The 18499-nt window shown below is 35.8% G+C and overlaps 1 protein-coding gene across 6 annotated transcripts in view; it reads left to right on the top strand.

Moving 5' to 3' along the window:
- NRXN1 (neurexin 1) overlaps window positions 1–18499 on the top strand; it is a 668503-nt gene that overhangs the window by 335339 nt on the left and 314665 nt on the right. For all 6 annotated transcript variants that reach the window (XM_056487060.1, XM_056487058.1, XM_056487056.1 and 3 more), the window contains one exon: window positions 3531–3650. In XM_056487060.1, the coding sequence (XP_056343035.1) occupies window positions 3531–3650 (120 nt within the window). The remainder of the gene's footprint in view (window positions 1–3530; window positions 3651–18499) is intronic.

Raw genomic sequence — 18499 nt, 5'->3', positions numbered from 1 at the left:
AAATCTGTCCTGAGAAGTGAGGCACTTGGATTTGTTTTTTTTCAGATTTATGGGATTGAATTCCCCAACTTTCAGGTACATATTGAGGGAGGGGGAGGGGTAAGGTTTTTTTTCTCTCTCCTGTTAAACTGTCAAACTCTGAAGCCATAATGTATTTCCAATTAATTTTATCTCTTAGATTTTGTACTTTAAATATTTATATTTCTCAATAATTTGATGGTCATAAGTGCATTAAATATTTTTAGCAAGACAACCCATGGGATTGCTGTGGCAAGTGGGGAGGTTTGCATTTTGAAGCTTCAACCACAGGCAGGGAGATATCTCTATCATTGAACATGAAGCATAATTTACATTGGCTAAATCCACCTTGATGACAAATTTTCAATGACTAGAACAGATAGAAACAGCTAGAGAGATAAATATGTTAACTAGCTGTTTGAATTTTTAATGGCAAACCCCAAAGCCAGGTTTTGTCAACACTGTTTTCCTCTAGTCAAATCAATTGTATTCCTTTTCCCACTAAAAATAAAGTATGATACAACCATAGTTTTTATATAGCTATAAGAAAAATGCACTGTGTGTGCATGTGCATAAAAAATGTAATTTGTGCATTACATGGAGTATATGAAAAAAATCACAGTATTAATATATATAAAGATTCTTGGTTGTTAGATAAGAAATTTGTTTTTATAATATATTGTAAAACATCTGTGTATCAGTTTATAATGCCTGTTGTCATTTTTATTGCATGTAATGCCTCCCATAGGACAAATGTAAAGGAGATCACAAACTCAGTCAATTAAAAAGTCTTCAGTGAAAACTGAATAAATTAGAATATTTTAAAAATTGAATATGGAAAAAAATAAAAAGTGCTGGAGAGGGGTGTATTACAGTATTTTTATTAACTGCCTTAGTTTTTTTAATATATAAATATATATATAGGAAAATATGAAACTGTTATGGTAAATATCATAGTATTTGCCACCATTAAACAGTTGTCTTCTGTTCTTTGGGGAAAAATAATCCTACTTTTACTAAAAGAAATACTTACATGCAAGCTAGTCTTGATGACAATTTTAGAATAATGACTAATATAGATAAGCCAAGAGTGCTAAGAATCAATCTAATACAAAGAAAAATACCTCACTTCTTTAATGAGATTGTATCTGCAATTTTTCTAAATATATATTTTCACATGCACTTCCTAATATACCTGCAGGGTCCTGCAGTTGATGTACTTTCAAGTCCTTGTGACTTTTGCTCTACTTTTGCAAAGATGAGGAAATTCAACATTGCATAACTAAAGTGTAAATAAATCCATGAATATATAACATTTAAACACCTACAGATATTTTCACTTCAGCTTTGTAAAGTTTCCGAGCAGCAGGATCTGGTGAGAAAAATTGTGTCTTGTCAGCTACGAGATTCTGTGATTATGATCCTCTGCTCAAGAAAGGGTGATGTAATGCCCAAACATTTCAATTTCTGGGCTCAGAACTCCAAAGAAAAGGAAATCACTTTCTAATGTCTGCCTGCTGCAGTCAGCAATAGGAGGTGGTGCTGGTTTTTATTTATTATTATTATTATTATCCTAACAGGAGGAAATAGAAGAAATAATAATTTTGCCAAGACAGGAATGCAGCCCCCTGCCCTGCTTCTCAATGACTTTGGTGACTGCTCAGGCCCTTCTTCAAAGATTGAGCTGTGCCTCATTTAAAGGAAAAGCCATTGAGCTGACATAATATATTGATATGGATTTTTAATTTTTTTTTAATACCAGCAAATCAAAAGAAAATCCCTCACTGAGATATTTGAAGGTCTAATGGAAAATAAGGGTTACAAGGATTTCTCTCTGGGGCGTGATTTTTAATTTATTTGTGTAATCTTTGGACCAGCTTTGCCCTGTCATCAATGAATGGTGGTGAGAGTTTCAAATGGATATTGATGTGCCTCCACCAAAACACTTTGGGACAATTTTATAATCCAAATTTTAGAACCAAATTTTTTCCTTGTAGTGTCAAGAGTTAGTGTGAAATGTGTGTGAGAGCTCACAGTAAGCTGCAGTTCATGGTCTGTATTTCAGTCTTCATTCACCAGTCACAGAGAAAGGCCTGGAAAAAAGCAGACCACAGAGGATGGTGGTGCTAATTATTCTTGAATTCAGTGCATCTGAACATGACAAAGGGCTAGTCAGGATTCAGCCATGCATTTACTCTGTTAATGCATTCATAGATACCCAAGGAAGAAAAAACCTCAAACTTTTAATTTTCCTCCATTACATGTCATCAGCTCAATTAACCATTATATTTCTAGTAAAATACTGGCAAATTACTGCTTTCTTATTTTGGCTTGCCTGAAGATTTATGGCTATTAGCATTAATTTGTTTGCATTATATGGCATTTCTTTCTCTCTTTAACAGCAGCATGCACTTTATTCTGAATGGTTTTTTTCTGTGTTTGCTGCCATTTCAATATTGCTTACTAACATTTACTATATTTTGCTTTTTTATTTTGCTGACAAAGTTGCATTGATGAAAGCTGATTTGCAAGGTAGATAGCCCTGTGTGTATTAAACAAGACTGAAACCCCCAATGCACAGTTGGATTTTTTTGCAATAAATGCTCTGTACATTTCAGAACTAAAGTGTGTTACTTCATTGCTGATTTTGCCTTTCACACCTCTAAAACAATGAGCTAAATAAACCCTCATTTTCCAGAATTGCTTGCATAAAGGCTTTCAGTCTTGAATATGTTTGTATAGTGATTGCTTTAGTGCTTTGATCATTCCTTTTTGAAATTTCTTTATATTTCAGTAGTCTAGTTATGATTCTCTAGAAACAGAGTAGCTTTGTTTTTTTATGTGTATGTCACATTTTGGCATGCCAGTTCATTAGTAGTCTGATTTTCTGCATTTCCCCTTTAAGAAGGAACCTGCATGGGATCCCTGAAGCATGTGAATCGGTTCTTGTCAACATTCTAGCCAAAGAATCCCAAACTGCTCTGAATTTCAGACCTAAATCGTTTAAAATAATTTGTGGGATTAAAATAATTGTAATAGCGTAGCTTCATTTTATTATTTCTTAAAATTTGTTTCATTTTTCTATTTCACTATCCAGTCCTTCATATCCCAGAGTTTTGATTCCTGTGGCATCTGGCTTTGCTGTTTGAAATATATTTACAGGAAGAAATAATGAAGTTTTTAGATAATGTTTAGCCGGTCAATGGTCTGACACAAGATTAACAAATAACTGACAGCACAGTTGACATTCCCACTGTACCTGGAATAATTCTGCTTCTGTTTTGTGCATTCTTATGTGTTTGACATATTGATCTTACAACTAAAGCAAACCACCCCCACCCTCTCTTTTAATGTTACATGCTGCTCCAAAACCAGCAGAGTTCATGTGCGTTTGACTCGGAAACTCTTTGCTCATTTGATTTGAGATGTTGGCAGCCACTCAATGTGACCCACTGAGAAGTGCCTTTCTTTGGAAGACAAAGTGCAAGTCCTTTTCTGTGTGTTCTCACTAGGCCCCAGCACCACGTGCCAAGAGGATTCCTGTGCAAACCAGGGCGTGTGCTTGCAGCAGTGGGATGGGTTCAGCTGTGACTGCAGCATGACCTCCTTTAGTGGACCCTTGTGCAACGACCGTAAGTACATGAAAAATGTCCCTCTGAACACCCGAGGCATCCAAGGCAGCATTTGCAGCAAGTGCCTAAAGCTTTATGTTGTTTCAATATTACATACTTAACTGGACTGGTAAACCCTGTGAAAATCTGTAAGGCTTGTGCCAAGAACAAAGAATATGCTTTATAAATTTTGGACAACGTGCAGTGTCAAACACAGGCAGAACTTGGTTTTGTTGCACTTGATTCCAAGTCTAATATGCTGATGGTTACCTGTTTGATTCAGTCCCTTTCCTGCATAAATATTGCAAGTGGATTTTTTTTTTTCCTGATTGAAAGCACGTTTTACATTTTGTTATCTTAATATAGCACTATCACAAGGGCTATAATTACTGTGAAACAGTTGAGAAGGCTTATTATATCCCTTTGTGGGTTTCTTTAGGTGACACACTAAACATGCCAATAATAAAAGCATGCTGTGTATTTTAGTTCATTTAGATTTCATCTGAATAACACACAGCAACCATCTGGTCTTCCAGGAAAAGCTTAAATGTGTCAAAAATAAGGGTCCTGATTCACCAGCTTCATAATGTAGTTTTATTTCAATCTAACCTTATTGATCTAAATAGAATTATGCAGGAGTGATGGTGGAATAATAATGGAAGAGCCATAATGTTTCATAAAGTAAGCTGCTGACTTTTGGTTTAAATTATCACATTTTTAATATTGTAATATCCAAATGTTGCATATATTTATATGGATATATAAAGATGAAAATTTTTAAGGCATTTTTATTTCTATTTATCTGAAAAAAATGATTGATGATAAGAGAGTGGTGTATAGTGTAGGCTATAAAGCCTAGTCAAGTATTATGGATTTTTCTGTCTTGTTCTGGTTCTCCACTCTACAGCAAGGCCATCGTGGACAAACCCCAAACCAGCAGAATATTTATAATTTGAAAAGATTTTGGCACAAATCACATTTTTCACAAGGCTAGGAAATTAACTGTATGCAAAAGCTAATAATTTATTCCCATGAAAGTTCCATAGTTTGAAAACTACGGAAAGGATGAAAGGACCAATTCTGTTTCTCTGCAGTTGCTCTCATGATAGAAATGAAATGTGGTATTGAAAAACTTTCAATGGTTTGAGCAGAGGTTTGAGTTTACTTTATGTATATGAGTTTGCACTTTGCAGCAATGCACATGATTAGTCATATTGCTAAACATACATTGTTAAAGCTTCATCCCTCTACATGCTATAAGAGAAAAATGTTTCTGTTTTGCTTTTACATTTTATTTCTGTTTTGTGATCTTTTGAGTTGTTTCAGAAGTAACTAAAACCTGTGAATAGAAAGTTGCAGATAAGACATCTAACAAAGGAAAAACTCAGTTTATAACTTTTAGTAGTAATTGTTGTGTGGACCTGGAATATTCTATGAATTATTTCTTCAAGTGATATCTAATGCATAAATTTGGCAAATTGATGAGCTTATTTAAGAAAGATATTTACCTGTGAATGCTCATTTATATAGTAACATCATGGACTACATTGCACTAAATTGAGATATTTCACATTATGCCATTTCTGATGATGGTAAAGGATCCCTTTTAGAAGCTGATTGCTGAAAACACTTACTTTATTCTCATAAAAATATTTTTTATTTTTTTTTTATCACATGCATGAAATACAAATTTATCCTCAATATGGATGTTTTGTAATAGAATGTGGAGTCTAGCAAATATAATACATTTGGTTTCTGCTTTATCTTGGCTCCTTATATTGGTTCAGATACCAAAAAAATCTGCAAAGCCCATCTAACAAGAGGGAATTTTCATAACAGTAAATGTGCAGGAAAGAAAGAAAAATTATGTTGTCAGTGTCATCTGCTTGCTCTGAGCTTGCTCTCTGCTGTGTTTGGGAAGAGCATAATGGGAAGAGAAATGATGAAATGTTACTACAGCTTTTGAAAAGTGGCACAGGCTGCACTCCACAGACTGAGCTTCGTGGCACTGAAATAAGACAAATTCCCTTTGTGTGAGGAAACCTTCCAATGACAGGTCTGGAATAGCAGCTGCTTGTTGCTGAAAATGCATCCCCTTCAGGAAGGATGTAGGCACCTTTCTGAGCCTGTTTCCATTGCAGATTGTGTGTAGAATGACACTGGTTGACAGAAGCTCTAATTCAACCCAGTGTTGCTACTCAGGCAGGCCCTAGCTCACTTTGCATGTGACTATACTGTTGTATATAAAATGGAATGCTTAAGATGTCAAAATCTCATAGACAGAGATTTTTTTAGTCTCAAACTCCAAAAATTGACCACTTAAAAATAAGTGTCAATGGTAATAAGAAAAACAGTTAGAAGTACTTGGTCCCTCAACCAAGGTGGTGGTGTCTCTATGAAAACACTCTTAGAAAGTGTGCTGTTCTTGAGAAAATGCTGGACAGATGAAGGAGGAGGGAAAAAAAACAACAGTCAGAGAAGAGGGAGTAGGTGTTCAGATGGGTGGGTGTTTCACTCTTATCACACCTCACCTCTGATGGGTTCCATGAGTTCTTTCTAAGCAGAAATTTCAGTGATAAAGATGTCAAGGTGAGAGGGGACCTGTCCAACACCTCTGTTCAGAGCAGAGTCAGATTGCACAGGTTGTCTGCATCATCCTCTCCAAAGATGAAGGCTCCATAACCACTCTGGGAAACCTGTCACAGTGCTCATTCACCCTCACAGTAGAAACATTTTCCTAAAGTTTAAATGATATGTCATATATTTCTGTTTGTGTCTATTGCCTCATGCTCTGTCACTGGGCACCACTAAGAAAAATCTGTCTTCTTTACCTCACATACATCAGGTATTTAAAAACCTGATTGATGGATCCCCACTGAGCCTTCTCTCCTCCTGGCTGAGCAGCCCCTGCTTCCTCAGCCTCTCTTCATGGGAGAGAGTCCTGGATGGCCTTTGTGGCCCTTTGCTAGGCTTATTCCTGTGTCCTTATGTTGTTCTTGCATGTCCCCAGTACATGGGGACAGTGCTCCAGGTGCATCTCACCAGAGCTAAGTAGTGTGGAAGGATTGCATCTCTCAACCTTTCTGCAACATTTTACCAGCAACAACCAGTTCTGGTCTTTTTTTTTGCCACAAGAGCACATTGCTGACACAGGTACCACTTGCTGACTGTCAGGATGCCCAGATCCCTCTCTGCCAAGCTGCTGTCCAGCTTGTCCTGATATGAGGGTTTATCCCTCCCAAGGTGCAGGATTTGGCATTTGTAGGAGGTTCTTGTTAGTGCACTTCAGCTTGCCATCATCCCTCTGAATGGCAGCACATGCATCTGGTCAATCAACCACTCCTCCCAGCTTTGTATCACCTGCAATTTGCATAAATGTGCACAAATTACCTTGCTGCATTTCAGCTGATGCTTTCAATGCATTTCCCATAGTGACCCTAGAGCATGAAGATCTGACATGCATCATTCCTGGGCTTTACTGTGCAAATGTTTCACGTGCATCCTTCTTGTCCTAAATTTCCAAAACAGAAATAATGAAAGAAATGGTTTCTTGGAAAGTGTTATAATGCATTCCACTAAGATGCTGTGCAAGATGTTTCTTTAATTTTTGTGATAACAGCTAATTATTACTCCTGTGTTGTTCAGGGTATTATTGGAGGTGAAAATGTGGAAATAATAATAAAGATTTTTTTTCTTTTTTTTTTTTTTTTTTTTTTTTTTTTTTTGTAAGATTCTCTCATAATAAACACCAGGTGAGGCAGATTGTTTTCTTTCCTGGTCTGAGACTATCCTCTGTGTGTCTGCTAGGGAAGAAGGAGAAATATAGGGAATGCACCCCTATGGAAAAAGAACTGGGTCAGCTAAGTGTAAGGCTATAATTTTAAAAGTGTAGTCATGAACAGCAACTAAAAAAGCTGCAAATATCTGTAATCCAGTGAGTATGAAGTGCATGTAGACCCTAAGCCTTCATGGTGGCAGAGGTGGGAGCTTTCAGTGTGCTGCAGTGTCCTGTCTGCTGGAAAACAAGCAGGGCAGGACAAGTTTAGACCCCAAGATTCAGCCCAGTTTGTCATTTTTTTTCCTGTGATGTGATATGACAGTTAGAGATTTGGGGCACCTCTTTAGACGTGATAGGTGGAAGTGTGACACTGATTGGTGTAAAGCTTGCAGTAGGGGTTTTCCTAAATTTGTAGGTTTTTCCTACAATGGTATCATAAAGAGACTGTACTAAAAGGAGGGTTAATGGCTGTTCTTACAAACAGATGCATGTCCAATGAGAAAATACATCATGAGCATAGTAACCAAATCTAACAGCACATTATGTAGAGAAAGGTATCCTCCCAGGGATTTTTTTTTTTTTTTTTTAATAAGAATAGGGTTGAAAATTACTCTGGCACAGCAGAGATCATCTGCTTTCTATAAGGTTGCATTGATTTTTACTCAGGCAGTCTTTAAGTAAAGCCATATTAGTGAGTGTAGTGGCATGTTTGTGGAAACAAATACTGCTATTATGGCATGGAAAATAGCAGACATAATAACATTGTCATTGTCACATTGCATTAGTATAGAAGTGTTCTGTGCCAAATTACAGGGCAGCTTCAACACTGTCTGTTACCTTAAAGGAATAATGTATTGGTGTTGTACCCATGATAACTAACACTGTGTCAACACTTGCACTAAAATCCAGTTCTGAAGGGTTAGTGTTTCACCATGCAGTCTCTCCTGGCTAGGAATTCAACATTCTCAACACTGTGAGTATAAAACTCTTTTTAAAAGTTTTTTTTTTTTTTAATTTATTTTTACTCTTTATCAAGAAAAAATCAAAAGCCCTAATTTAAATGGAGAGCTGTGTCACTATTACAAACATGGCTTCACATAAAACATTTTTTTTTTTTTTTTGTATTTGTTCTTATTACAGATATACCTTTCAGCTAAGACTTTATCTGTCTTTGTCAGATTAAACTCCAAGTGTGTCTTGGCTTTTATAATCCCATTTCTACACTGGGGGCTCTAACATGTATGTTTCCAGAAAAACAAATCCTAATATTTCATACTGAACACACTGAACAGTAGATATCTCTGACTGTTGCTGAGGATATTAGAAACAAGACACTGTAAAAATACATTAGTTAAAATTTATGAGAGATTTCAATATTAGAGTATTTGACATGACAAAATTTGAGAAGGAACCAAATTCTCTCTTTGTTTGATGAGTGTATTAAGTAATACTGAGGTATAATTTGAACCACACAACTTCTAAATAATGGGTCAGCATTCAGCATTGACTGAGTGGCCTTATAAACACCAGCCACCTTCACTGCAGAGCTCAGATCAAAAAAAGCACATTCTCACACTAAATGAGACAGGAGTCATACTTTGGGAACATGTAATTAGTGAGTATGAAATAGCCCAGATGCAAGGCAGGTAATTCAGTATTGCTCACAAGCGTAGATGTGGATATCCTGAGGCTTGCACTGTTTAATGTTATCAGTCTGTGCATTTACATTTGAAAAAAATTGCACTCTATATTTATAGTGTATAGCAACATTCGAGTATCTATTATTTTCTGTTGTATTTGCCACTGAATTTTTACAGTCTTCTGAACTCTTGTATGGTGTTGAAAATTTGGTGGTCATTTGCCTCTCACAATATCTTCCTTCTCCTGGATTGCAAACCAGGGTGATACTCACTTTGTATTATCAGTCCACCATGACACAAAGGAGGCATTTAAATAATTTTGTTGCATAGATTTCCTTCTTATTTATTAATTGATTTAACTATTATGGATAGTGCATCTTTTGGACCTTTTGATACCTAGAATGTAAAATCTTTCTTAATGCTACTTTTGTAAGTAGGATATATACAAAATAAAGGAGCTTTATTAATCCAGTGGCCAAAAGCTGAACTAACCATAATATCCTCTCTCATTAGTACTTTCCAAAATATTACATATTCCTGGCTAAGCCTTTGTAGTTGCTAGCTACCAATAAACATGTAACCTGCTATTAAGAAAAGGATAGGAAATTCCTCAAGTGTACTTTAAAACACATTTGATTTTCATCTCCAGTAGCTGAGAATGTAAAAGATTTGTCCCTGATAACATACCAGTCTAAATACTTCATATGATTATTTTGCCACTGAGACTCACTTTACACATGAGAAATAAAGATAGCTGTGCACAAAATTACAGTGCAGGGCAAGATGGTGGAATGAACTAATTGAAGAAATCTCAATTTGCTCAGCTTATCTTTTCTGATATCTCACTACAATGAACATCTGGAATTTCTGATGGCCTAATTTGTATAAAATTCAAAGGAAGTAGGACTTTACACATGTCTTGGAAATGCAGAGAACTTGAGGTGTTTAGGAGAATTAGAAAAGTAGTAAAAAGTGCAAGGAAAATGTTGCCTTTTGGCCCTCAACCAAGTTTACTTATTTTTTTTGTTTTTATTAGAAACCAAATCAGGATAGATTTTCCCTCAAACTTTTATGCCCCTATGATATTATATGGCAGCATATGGTGCTTCAGGAAGAGCTATAGAGCTCAATGCATGGATTATAAAATTTTTTCAAGCCTTTATTGTCCCAGCTCTGTTAGGTTTTCTCCACTCTTTTATGTGGGTCTTGCAGTATGTAAATTTGGAAGTATGTACATATTACCTTTTTGCTAAGAGATATCAATCTATAAGTTATGTAAGTGAACAAGAATGGCTTTCTTGTCAGTTTGAAAACAACTTTAAGAATCTTTTTCTTTTTTTCTGAAGTGGTCAATTAGTGGTCAATCCATTCCTGAAATGCTTCAGGAATTTCCATTTTCTTAAATACATTACAAGCTATGCCTTTAAAAATGAAAATAATAGCTTTTTTGATAGTCACTGTAGAAGCTCTTTTATACAAGAATATTTCTAGCAAAGAGTAGCAAGTAAAGTATTAAGTGAGATGCTTGATACAGAGAAAACAAAAAAGTACTTTCAAAGCAGCCAAAATACATTGAAATAGTTGTAGTTCAGACAGAAGCAATTATGCAACATTTCTGGCCTACTCAGTGATATTTTTTTATTTCACAATATTAAAAATGGATCATAGTGTCAGAAAATTGCAAGCTTCTCTCTGCCTCTGGAGGAATCAAGGGAGTAATTAAATTGGATTTTGGTATGTCAATAATATCTTTCTCTTATTAATGGCATAATAATTTTGTAAATCAAATCCTAGAAGTGTTTCCAGTGTCATAAAGGTGAAAATGATTAAGGGTTAATTAAATATATTCTCATGGAACTAAAATTGTTCTGTTGGGTATCGTTAGATTCCTTTCTCTAGAACTTTCAATTATTACAATTTAATGGCACATTATGTACTGTTCAGACCTGAAATTTGTGTAGTCAAAAGCTATTCACAGTAATAAGCATACTGGTCGAGTGCAATCATGATTCCTTCACACAGATTTTTCTGAACATCCCAACATTATCATATAGTAAAATCAATTTTATGTACCTGGTTGTTTTCTGAACTAGATTAATCATTATACACAGCACAGCTGGAAGGGAAGTTTCAGCTCTGCAATGATGTCAGTCGTTCATTTCCACCAAACCCCCCCAAAAAGGCAATGAGTGCTACCTTTTTTAATAGATGAGAGCTGCAAGGGTCACAGATGGTAAGAATGAAGATGAAAACCTTTCCCAAGCTGAGTCTTCTATAACCCAGAGCATGAAAACAGCTCAAAGTGTGTTTGGAGAGCTTGGTGATGTATGTCTATTTAATGTGCAAGGTATTTAAGCACAATGGCACAATGGTGCTTCAGAAAGATAAAATTATTCCATTTTTCTGAAGTCTCTACAACAGGGCTGGGGTTGCTAAGGCAACCTGTTCTTCCTCAGCATGTGCTCAGGTTTGACAGCTGCATAGGTGGGTTAGATTCTGAGGAACTCCACAGGCATGAGGAGCCCTGTGCTCATTGCAGGATGAGATTTTGTCAGTCTCTTGACACAGTCTTCTGTGTGTTCATTTTTGCCAGATCCTGCAGAAGATTAAGGCAAAGAAAAACTTTCTATTAAAAGCAGAATAAAGAAAATGCCCCGAATCTGAGCTAGGTAAATTGAGGTGTTTGAGAGTCCAAACTAAAGGCACAAGGAAGGATGCATTATGCAGACATTTTTGCAGTTTCCATGATTTTGGTCCCATGCTGCAGAATGGACATTGCACCTGTTTTGGCCACTTCAGGCCTGCCACTCCACTTGAGCAGCAGCTAATCTAAATGAAATATCCACATTTTTCTTAGCATATACATCTATACAGGTGCTTATTCTCACAATGTTACCTGCAATGCTTAAGATCCTTCAATATTTCATTTTAACTGAGGTTTATGAATCTTGTGTACTGATTTTGTGTTTGGAATTCTTTGTAACCATTTTCTGATGAGGTATTCTAGGATATTATGAAAGAAGGCAATGGAGTCAGTAATAACAGTATGAAAAAAAATACTGATGGAAGAAATGCTCCTAGGACTGAAGGAATCTTATGAAGTTTTTAGTGTCTGGTTGCTTGATGAAGGCAACTGCAAAATGAAGTCCCAGCCTGGGGAAAAGCACTCTGTATTAAAAGCAGTCAATATCCAGGCTGGGTACTGGAGAGCTGGAGCTAAAGAAAAGAGGGTGAAGACCAACTAAAGCTTGTTTGGTGCCTACAAACCCAATTAAAAGTTTGTGTTAAGGATGCATGTCAATTTTGTGCTAATTCTCAAGGAATGATCATGCTGCTAAGCTTTATGTTATCACTCTCCTTAATGAAGTTGCACTTTGAATTGAAAACAGACATATTCAGAAGCACATCATTCCACTGTAAACATCCACACACTAAAAGGCACTTAAAATGTATGATATGCAATATTCAATGTCAAAGTGCATTAATATTTACAGATACCATTTGCAAATCATCTCAAACTTGGAGTCTGCTGTACCATATAAGGGGAGTCATCACTACAGAATGTTTTGATGTTTTAAAATTCTCTCCCTTTTAAATAGTGTGAGCTTTAAGAAAACTTTTAATCAGGCCAGTGGTCTGATATTTAGACAGGACAGATACCTTCTAGCAGCAAACTGAAATTCAATTACAATTTGAGTCTCCTATTGCCAGCTGAATGACTTGATTCTTATATGTTGAAATCCAAAGTCATATAGAAGATCATGGCATTTTCCCTCTCCTTAAAGAATGAAACCCCATCTTGAAACTAAACCCAGAAATTTTGAAATTACTTCAAATTCCTTCTACTCTCTTTTTTTTCCCCCCTCTTTATTCCATCTTCTGGATCTCCAAAACTTGTTATCTTGGCCTTAGGTTGATTGTGGCCATGAATTTTCCTCTGTTCCACTAGCAAGTGTAGCTTCTCAGCTACATTTTGCTTTAGTGCTGAGCTCCAGTCTTTCCTGTTTTATTCAGTCTTGTCCTTTTTCCCTGCTAAAAGGATGGGGACACATTTTAATAGGTTTCCTTTTGTAAACCCTGGGGGGAAGTCTTCATAGGAGGAAATATTCAAAATGATAGTATCTCTGTAATTGAAAGCACTACCAGGAATAAATGAAAAATTTGCTGGACCAATAGTGGCATGTCAGATAAAGTTCAGATACTTTCAGAACTGAGTGGATTGAATTTCTTGCAACTGAGGCCTGAACAGTTTTAAAAAATCATAATTTGGGGGGCATGTTACAGAGCAAACATAATCCCATTTCCCCCTGAAATTACACCCCAAAGCTTTTCTCTTCCTTGCCTCTACTTGCTATCAACATGTAATACTACTAGTGATATTCAATTTGAACTACTTAAAGCAGCTTTACTGGGATGACAGGCAACTTCAAAGAAAGCTTGTGTGACTCCAAAAAATGCACAGGGCCAAGAGATGATATTTTCTCTAAAGATTAACCTTTTCCTGCATATGATACTGTATGCCAGACAACAGGGAAAAGCTGATTCATAAACCTATAACAAAAATGCATTGTATTGTAGTTTCAGATATATAGAAAAGATATTTCTTTTGAGTGTTTCTGCACTGCAAAATTATTTTTTTTTTAACTAGTTGATCAGAAGATAAATAAGTTGTCTAAGAAATTGCTTCAACTTGTTTCTCAGACCAATTTTCTAGGACTAATGAAGTCAGGATTAAGGCTGTGTTGTAAAAAATATTGTTTAATCTAAGTACTTTGGAAAATGTCAGTTTTGAAAGTCTAAACCGAAGAGTCTTTACATTTAGAGCAGGAATATCATCTTAAGTAGAAACATTGAATTCCCCTAATACACTTATAATGTAATATTACATAGAAGCTCTCTAAGAGTAGGAATTCTGTTCCTTTTTTTTTTTTTTTTCTTTTCAGTTTCTATAAACTTTTTGTCTCATGTACCTTCCAAAATGGGGTGTTGGCAAAGATATTTTTAAGTCACATTGTATAATACAGCATCACCAGCATGACTGTGTTGGCTGTGGGGGGACCAGGAGAAAATTTCAGACTCATAAACTTCTTAAGCCAGCTCTGCATCCTAAGCCAAGATCTTGGGGAGCTCCATCTTCAGCCTGGTGTGCTAGAAGTAATTAGTATGGAGAGGAAATGCTGGGAACAAAGGTTAATATTGCTCAGTTTGTGCCCTACTAAGTTATTGATGTATAAATATTGGTGGAATTGTGTGTTGAACAGTTTCTAAAACTGGAAAGCTTCAGCAAGTAAGAATGTGGAAGGCTGTAGGGAATCATAGCCTTGCACATAGATGTTGGCAGTTGTAGAGCTTTAGGTGATAATTTTTGGGCAATACTGGGTAGTTCAAAGTAAAGGTTTAAGTGCTCTTTAGTATTAAGGGCAGAGAGCCTTCCAATTTTTAAGAAAAATAGAAATTGTGGGGAGGAAGCTCCATAGGATAACTCTACACAAGCTCTTGCTCATGTTTAGGTTTATTTAAACTGAAATATGGACTATTGAGAAACACTTATATATTGGTTAATACTATTCCCTCATGTGAATATTCTGAAATTAAATCTAATATGTATGTTTATGGCAGTAAAAATGTGAACATGTGCAGAATTATAAAAGTGGTCTCACATGAAGACAAAACCATCTAGATAAATATAGTCTCAGAGATAATTAAAATTATTTCTTCAAATCACTGTTAAGTGATTCTAAATAAATCTTTTTTTCATCCCTCTATTAGAATATAGTTGTTTGGGGTTTTTTTAATAAAAAGTTGAGGGGGAGAATTTAAGCATGGCCCAATAACAACATTTTGGCCTTTTTTTTCTGACTTCTGACTTAAGATATCTTCTTAAAGTGAAATTCTTAGCTGAGTTTCTGGTGTTGTTGGCAGTGTGAACAATTTGTCTATTTTTCCTGCTTCTAGATGAAAAGGTATAAATCCAGAGGTGAGGTTTAATATCAGTTGCACATTGCACATGTTCAGTTGTGTGAAAATTCAGGCATTACATTAGATTGACTTGTTTGACTGGGAAGAGTCTTCATCTCTGTGGGCAAGTCAGATTGATAAAAGGAGTAACACACAGCCCAGAGGTCCCTGAAGACCTTTAGGATTTTACCTTCATTTGCCTTTTAATCCTAACAGTCTTTATTATTCTGTGGGAGGTGTGGTTTGGTTCCTCAAGCTGGCAGGTGGCAGTGATCCCTTAATTTTATCTTGGTCCTGTGCTGCCAAGGCACAAAGGAGAGCCATGGTAATCTGCTCCAGTCTGGTTGCAGAAGTCACTGCATATTGCCTGTGCTTTTAATATCCTAAATCCTATCCTAAATCTCACAGTAGTAATAAAATTCTTAAAGTTTTATATATATATATGTTTTAACTTTTGAAGAAAGTAACATAAAATCATAATTAGGCTTCATATACCACTCTGCCACACAGAACTACAAAAATGTCTAATAATCATGAAGAATAAATGGTCTTGTCCAGGCTGCCTCTTTTTTCTTTTTTTCTTTTTTTCTTTTTTTCTTTTTTTCTTTTTTTCTTTTTCTTTCTCTTTTTGGCAAGGCTTAGCTATTTAATATATGTAAATTATTTACCCTACACTTGTCCTTAAAATATGATTGTGTCATCATTTATATTCACTTTAAATCAGCTTTTAAAAGGAAAAGATTTTCAATGACATTTATTTCTACTGCCATCTGTGCTCCAAAACATCTATTTATTAGTATATTTATTCCATTTAGATATAATATGATTTATCTCTTCCCTCAGTTTAGTGAACATTTATGTTGTAATTCTGTAGTTATTTATGACTGGACTTGAGGCTATTTTCAAGCACTTTAAAACCTTTATTATTTTTTCCTCTTGGAGTGGCACAAAAAGGCCTTAAGTCAAAATCCAGTATATCTCAAGAAAGCCAGAGTAATTACCTTAAGAAGATAGAATGCAATAGCACTGTCAGAGCAGGAAATGTCCCCTCTCCCCCTGGCCTCCAGAACAGCAAAACAGTTCAAGGTCAGTGTGGACTCAAAAAGGAGATTTAAAGTTTTCTTCTGGCTCTGACTGTGTTAACCTGGGTCATTGATGGGATTCTCAGGTGCACTCCTGCTCACCACCCATAATGGCTCTTCTGCCTGCAGAATAGGCAGGATGAGTTTGGGACTCATTCCTGTAGGATGTGAGTGGGACACAAATAAATAAACTGTTCTTGTGATCTATTGTAGTGTTATATACAGAAAGCGCTTTCTGCTGCCCAGCAAATTGAAGAGTGTAACTTTTAAAGGAAAATGTGTCAGACATGCAGAAGATAAGTAAGGATTAACATAACAATGAACACTTTTGTCCACTCCAGACTAGCAGCAATAATTCATACCTCTTTGAGGAAAGCATCAAATATATAATATGTGAGGTCTGAGTTCATCAGTGATAGATACACTTGAAAATGGTGATAATAACAAAATACTTATTCATCTTCAATGCTTATTTTTATGTGCACTTTTTCCCAGAAGGTTTTAAAGCATCCCAAATGGATATGTTTCTGTAGCATGATGTCTGTTTATATTAATGTTTGAGAGAGAGATCAATGAATTTATTTATGAGAACATATGCATCAGTTCTGCAGACAGCAAAATAAGCAAGCAATGATATTGTGGCTATCATGATTAAGCACCACCTCTGAAAACTCCTTTCAGTCCTGATATTTGCCCTGTGTTTATACTGGGGTTAGTTAATTGAAAAGATCAGATCGGGAACAATTTCTTTGCTGATTTTTAAAGTAGGAAATAATTTTTCTACCTATCTGAGTATCAGTTTGGCATGAGTAAATTAAAAAATTCTAAAATGGATATTGGCAATTATAGCCAATTGTAACTCAAATGGTGTGCCCTGATATCAATATTCCTGGCATGGATTTTTTGATTTTTTTTTTTTTTTTTTTTAACTCATGTCCTTGCAACATGAAGTTGATGTTCCATTTTGTGTATTTAAACTGGAAGAGATGAATTTGGTGACCATTCAGATGCAGTGAAAAGTCCTCCTGCTATTGCGTTTTCTTCATTTTTACCTTTTCTTAAATTTATCCAAATCTCCTTTTCCTTTTGGTGTCTTTCAGTAACTATTTTTTTAGGTGCTAAATTCCACCATGATGGAATTTTTTGATAAAACTTTGTTAAATTCATTGGAATCTGTCTTTGTAGACAAGTTCTATCTGTGCCTAACGAGACCCAGGCCCTCCTGGCTCTGAAATTCTCAGTTTCCTGTGCTGAATGTGCAGAGCTGGGGATCTGCTGTGTAGCTGTATAAACATGCTGTGGCATAGGGCCATTATTAAATTTACTCCATGCTCCTGTAGTTCCTGGCAGTGCAGCCTTGTCTGCTGAGAAGCCATTGAAATCATCTCCTCAGGCACAACATCCATTAAACTTTTTTCTTGAAAGGAAAAAAATCTTCTGCTAATTTGCTGCAATTTGTGTTTGCTTTGTGATTCTGCAGCCAAGCCTGTCAGTGAAACTGTGCTAATCATTAGGAAGCTGGTGCCTGTATGCATTCAACATCCTACAACTACCACTCCTTAACTAAAACAATATTCTACAAGACTCTGGTTTTATTTTTCTAGCATGGTTAGAGCCTTATGGCATATGATTTTGCAATTTTTTTTTTCACCTTAAAAATCCTTGAGTGTTTTGTTTGCTGAAATAACTGTGCTTACAGTACTGTACATTTTTCTTTTATATAGTGTAGTTTAATGATAGAAAATGGGTGTCTCACAGATAAAATTATGTACTGCATGCTATTGTGTACTGCCTCTAAGGCTTAAGCCCTATAATCTTTTAAAAATTGGTCATTAGTTGCTTATCTTCCATAATGTTACTGTTGACTAAAATTTGGAAAATACTTAAATTATAAGAAAAAGAAAAATAAAGAATAGGAGACAGTGGGTAGCACTTTGTGGGAAAACCATTAGAAATAGAGAGTTGGTAGGAGAAGCATTTCTTATAAAAGGTTTCAAGACCCCAGAAATCTAAGATGATAAAGTAACTATTTAACTGTGTTAACATACTGGATCAATTTTTTCTTTTTTTTTTTTTTTTTTTTTTTGCCTTTGAGAGACATATAGAGGTCTGTGGACCCTGTGTGAACCTGATCATCTCATACAAACAGCTGCAGCTCCATGCACATTTTGAATAAGAAGTTTCCATCCCAGTGGACTCCTTCACACTTGAAATCTGTGGTTGCTCACTGAACAAGCTTAATACTGCAAAATTAATCCAAACCTACTTTAATTGCCATTTTGGAGAAGGTGAACAACTCAAGAGAGCAGTGCTTTCTATTGATGTTTTAGGATTAGTTTGAAAATACATAAATTTCCACCTCAGTCAGCCATGCAAGTGCAGAGTTGGGTTTATATCAGTCACATGCAGCAG

This window comes from Oenanthe melanoleuca, chromosome 3 (genome assembly GCF_029582105.1).
Source record: "Oenanthe melanoleuca isolate GR-GAL-2019-014 chromosome 3, OMel1.0, whole genome shotgun sequence".
Taxonomy (NCBI): Eukaryota; Metazoa; Chordata; class Aves; order Passeriformes; family Muscicapidae; genus Oenanthe; species Oenanthe melanoleuca.
Note: the sequence above shows the minus strand (reverse complement) of the source record. Positions and strands in the feature narration are given on the sequence as shown.